We start from the raw sequence: 3,673 nt of genomic DNA, 5'->3' as shown, positions 1-3,673 counted from the left end.
CCCCCCGGTACCCACTGCCCGGGGAGAGCGCCCCCTGCCCAGCCCCCCGGTACCCACTGCCCAGGGAGAGCACCCCCTGCTGAACCCCCCGCTAACCCCATTACCCACTGCCTGGGGACAGCGCCCCTGCCCAGCCCCGGGAGCCCCCCTCCCCACTGCTGAGCCCCCAGAGCACAGCGCCCCGTGGCGCTGGCAGGGCGTACTTGCTGGTAGCGATGTATTCCTCCAGCTTCTCAATCCGCTTCTGATTCTCCTCGATCTCCCGCAGCTTCTGCTTGATCTTGGCCTGGGGAGGAGACGCAGCGTGAGGCAGGCGGACAGACAGACGGCTGTGCCAGAGACGGGGGAAGGGTGGGTAGCAGGGCCTGCTGCCGAGCCCGGGGCTTAGCCATCGGGAGGGAGGGAGCTCGTTAGCCTCTGGGCTCAGGACGGCCACACCGAGGGGGAGGATCAGAGATTGGCGTGGGGAGCACGCCTGGGGGATCCCAGCAGTGTGGGGTGCAGGGAGAGGAAATTGGGGAAGATCCTAGGTCCTGTCTCACCTCAGTCTCCACTTTCTTCCTCTCTTCCAGGTCCAGCCGGTCCTGATCTGCTTTCTGGTCCCGGTTAAATTTCTCCAGCTCCTGGGCTAGCGTGGCAGCTCTTTTACTGGCCTCTTCCTTCAGCCGGTGATATTTCTTCACCTGCAAGGGAGGAAGAGAACAGGACAGCAACAGCATCAAATCCCAGCTGCAGTGACATCACACAGGGAGGGCTCGCCTGGCGCTGAGATGCAGCCACTTCTGGGGTGGGGAGCTGGGGAACAGCCGCATATAACGCCACACGGGGAGGGCTCGCCTGGCACTGAGATGCAGCCACCTCTGGGGTGGGGAGCTGGGGAACAGCCACATATAACACCACACGTGGAGGGCTCGCCTGTCACTGAGATGCAGCCACCTCTAGGGTGGGAGAACTGGGGAGTGGCAATGCCATACACCCGTTTGGGACAGGAAGTGAAAGACAATCCTCTCTGTAACTGAAACTGCAGGGGGGCTAATTTGGGGGGGCAGAATAGGATCCCCAAGGTCAGTTTTGAACCAGATGCCGGGGTTCACACCCCGGCGCCTCAGATAAAAGGATCTTAATAAATACAATGGTTCAGGGCATCAACCATAGGCAACCTCTGGCAGCCCAGGCCCCCGCCCCGTTCCCTGAAGCCCGGCGCGCCCCCCGTACCTGGTTCTCTTCCAGGGTGAGGTCTCGCCCCTGGCTCTGGCTCTCCTCCTCCATGCGCTCCTCAAACTCCTGCCGAGCCTTCTCCACCGACAGCATCTCCTTCTCCAGCTCGTCCATGTCGCCTTTGCGCTTCTTGTACTGCTTCTGGGCGTTCTGCAGGGACTTCTTGGCCGCCTCCAGCTTCTTGATCTTGTGAGAGGTGTTCTCCTTGGCCTTGATGTACTGCGGCCGCTTCTGGTTCAACTCGGAGTCCTTCTCCCTGGGGAAGGGGGGGCACCATGGGTTCCAGATCCCCACCCCGCTCTAGGCTGTGCCTGTAGGATCCTAGGACCTCCAACTTGGACAGCCCACCTGCTCCATTCTAGATTACAGCGCTTCTAAAGTGCATGTCTATGCCTTTCTAGACACCCCAACCTAGACAGTGTCAGCTTGATTATGCTAAATCACGTTTCTAGATCATACATCATGTTCTAGGACACCCAACCTAGACCATCCTACCCAGCCAGGATCACCTGATATGCTCTAGTTCAATGTTTCTGGAGTCTGTATCCATCCTGTTCTAAGCCACCCAACCTAGACAGCATCACCTGGTCTATTCTACACCCCGTTTTACGAGAGATTACCAGAGTGGCATTCCAGGCCATGCAATGCAGACAATGTCATCAGCCTGATTCTAGGGTGTACCTCCGAACTGATGTAGACCACTCAATCTAGACAGTGTTACCTGCCACATTATACATTACCTTGTTCTAGAGCATATGCCCATACTGTTTCAGGTCACCCAATTTATAGTTCACCCACATTCCTGCACCATCACCTCCTGTTCTAGATCAGCCATGATTCTGGAGGGGACCGTGACCACCCTCATTCTCGACCAAGCCCCATTACACACAGTTCCACCACTAGACCCATTCCAGAGAAACTTCCATATACCACACCCATTCTAGACCGTACTAATGTTGAGCTAGTCTGACCCATCCTCCTTGATCAACGACCCCTTGTTCTAGACAATGCAATGTTCTAGACCACACTACTGAGATCAGAATCACCACTCTACTAAATTTCATCACCTCATTCCAGCCCAGGCCACATTCTAAACCCAACTTCATTCTAGAATATAATGCTACCCTGCTGGCTTCAGCCAACCTTACTCAAACCATACTGCTACCCCGCACTTTGGTTCAAGACCTAACTCAGTCCTAGATCACCCTTCCATACCATCCTTCTTAAAGACTATACAGTCACACTCAGCTCTAGACCCAATTCCCTTTAGACTGCACCCAAGATGCCCAAGACTGTATCAGTATCCCCTCATTCTAGATTGGGCTCCTTACTAGACCACACACTTCCCTTTCTAGCCCACAGCAGCCCTATCCCCACCCCTGTTCTAGTGCACCACAATGGTTCTAGAGTACAGCCCATAAATACTCATGTTCTGCCAGCTCGCTCCCATTCTAGAGTAAGACCCTGCCTGGAGTGTCATGTCCCATTCTAGAGCAAAGCCTCTGTCTGTTCTAGTGCAACCCATAATTTTACAGCGCCGCTGTCCCCTTTCTAGGGGAACCCCAGGTTCTAGAGTGCAGCACATACCCACTCATGCTCTAGAACAAGACCCCGCTGCAGTGTTCCCCATCCCATCCTAATGTGCAGTCCTTCCCCTAGACCTAGAAGGGGAAGGGCCATTCTAGAGCCCTTCTTCTGTTCTAGAGTGCACAGTGACGTGATCTAGAAACTTTAGTCCTGTTCTGCAGTGCGCTAGTCCAGAATGTGTTCATTCTCCAGTTCTAGGTCATAACAGCACCCTCTGGCTCCGGTGTCTCCCAGCCCCACTCTGGAGCTTGGTCCCCTCCCGTTCTCGCACCCAAGTTTTACCGCGCGCTGCCCTCACTTGATCTCCTTCTCGATCTGCTGCTGCTCCCTCATCATCTTGCCCAGCTCCTTCTTCTTGTCCTTGAGCTCATCCTCCACCTTGTCCATGCGCTTCTTGTCCTTGTCGATCTCCTTGTTCTTGGAGCCCAGCTCCTTGTTGAGCTTCTCGATCTCGGCCTCGTTGTGGTACAGCTTGAAGAGCTGCAGCTGGACCTGGGCCCGCACCACCTCGTCCTTCAGGCGCTGGTACCGGTCCGCCTGCCCAAGGGGTGTATGGATAAACACCGGGTCGGGGGAGAGTCCCACCCCACCACCTCCCTCCTCTTCTGCCCTGGCCCCTCGGAAACCTCGCCCCACTTCCTCCTGCCCCCCAACCACTCCCTCCTACTCCCAGCAGATACCTCCGACCCAGGCCAGTCAAGGGATCCCACTCCACCCTCTACCCTCATATCCTGCCCCACTGCCCCAGCCATTAGAGATCCTGCCCCAGCCATTCCCGCCCCCCGAAATCCCGTCTCCATCATTCCTCCTTCTCCGTCCACTGAAGGATCCCCTCCAGCCCCAACCTCCACCTAAAGATCCCACCTCC

General features: G+C 56.2%; 1 protein-coding gene across 1 annotated transcript; it reads right to left on the bottom strand.

The window, feature by feature from the left end:
• Window positions 1–104: 104 nt before the first annotated feature.
• Window positions 105–3,342, bottom strand: LOC112125196 (structural maintenance of chromosomes protein 1A-like; the record flags this gene model as incomplete). The annotated part of the gene is made up of 4 exons (XM_024223637.1): window positions 105–286; window positions 543–683; window positions 1,216–1,474; window positions 3,104–3,342. Coding segments are annotated over 4 exons (821 nt in total), but the record flags the coding sequence as incomplete, so codon positions are not given.
• Window positions 3,343–3,673: the final 331 nt, after the last annotated feature.

This window comes from Terrapene carolina, unplaced genomic scaffold (genome assembly GCF_002925995.2).
Source record: "Terrapene carolina triunguis isolate 2854851 unplaced genomic scaffold, T_m_triunguis-2.0 Scaffold16959, whole genome shotgun sequence".
Taxonomy (NCBI): domain Eukaryota; kingdom Metazoa; phylum Chordata; order Testudines; family Emydidae; genus Terrapene; species Terrapene triunguis.
The sequence above is the reverse complement of the archived record's forward strand: the minus strand, read 5'-3'. Positions and strand labels throughout refer to the sequence as shown.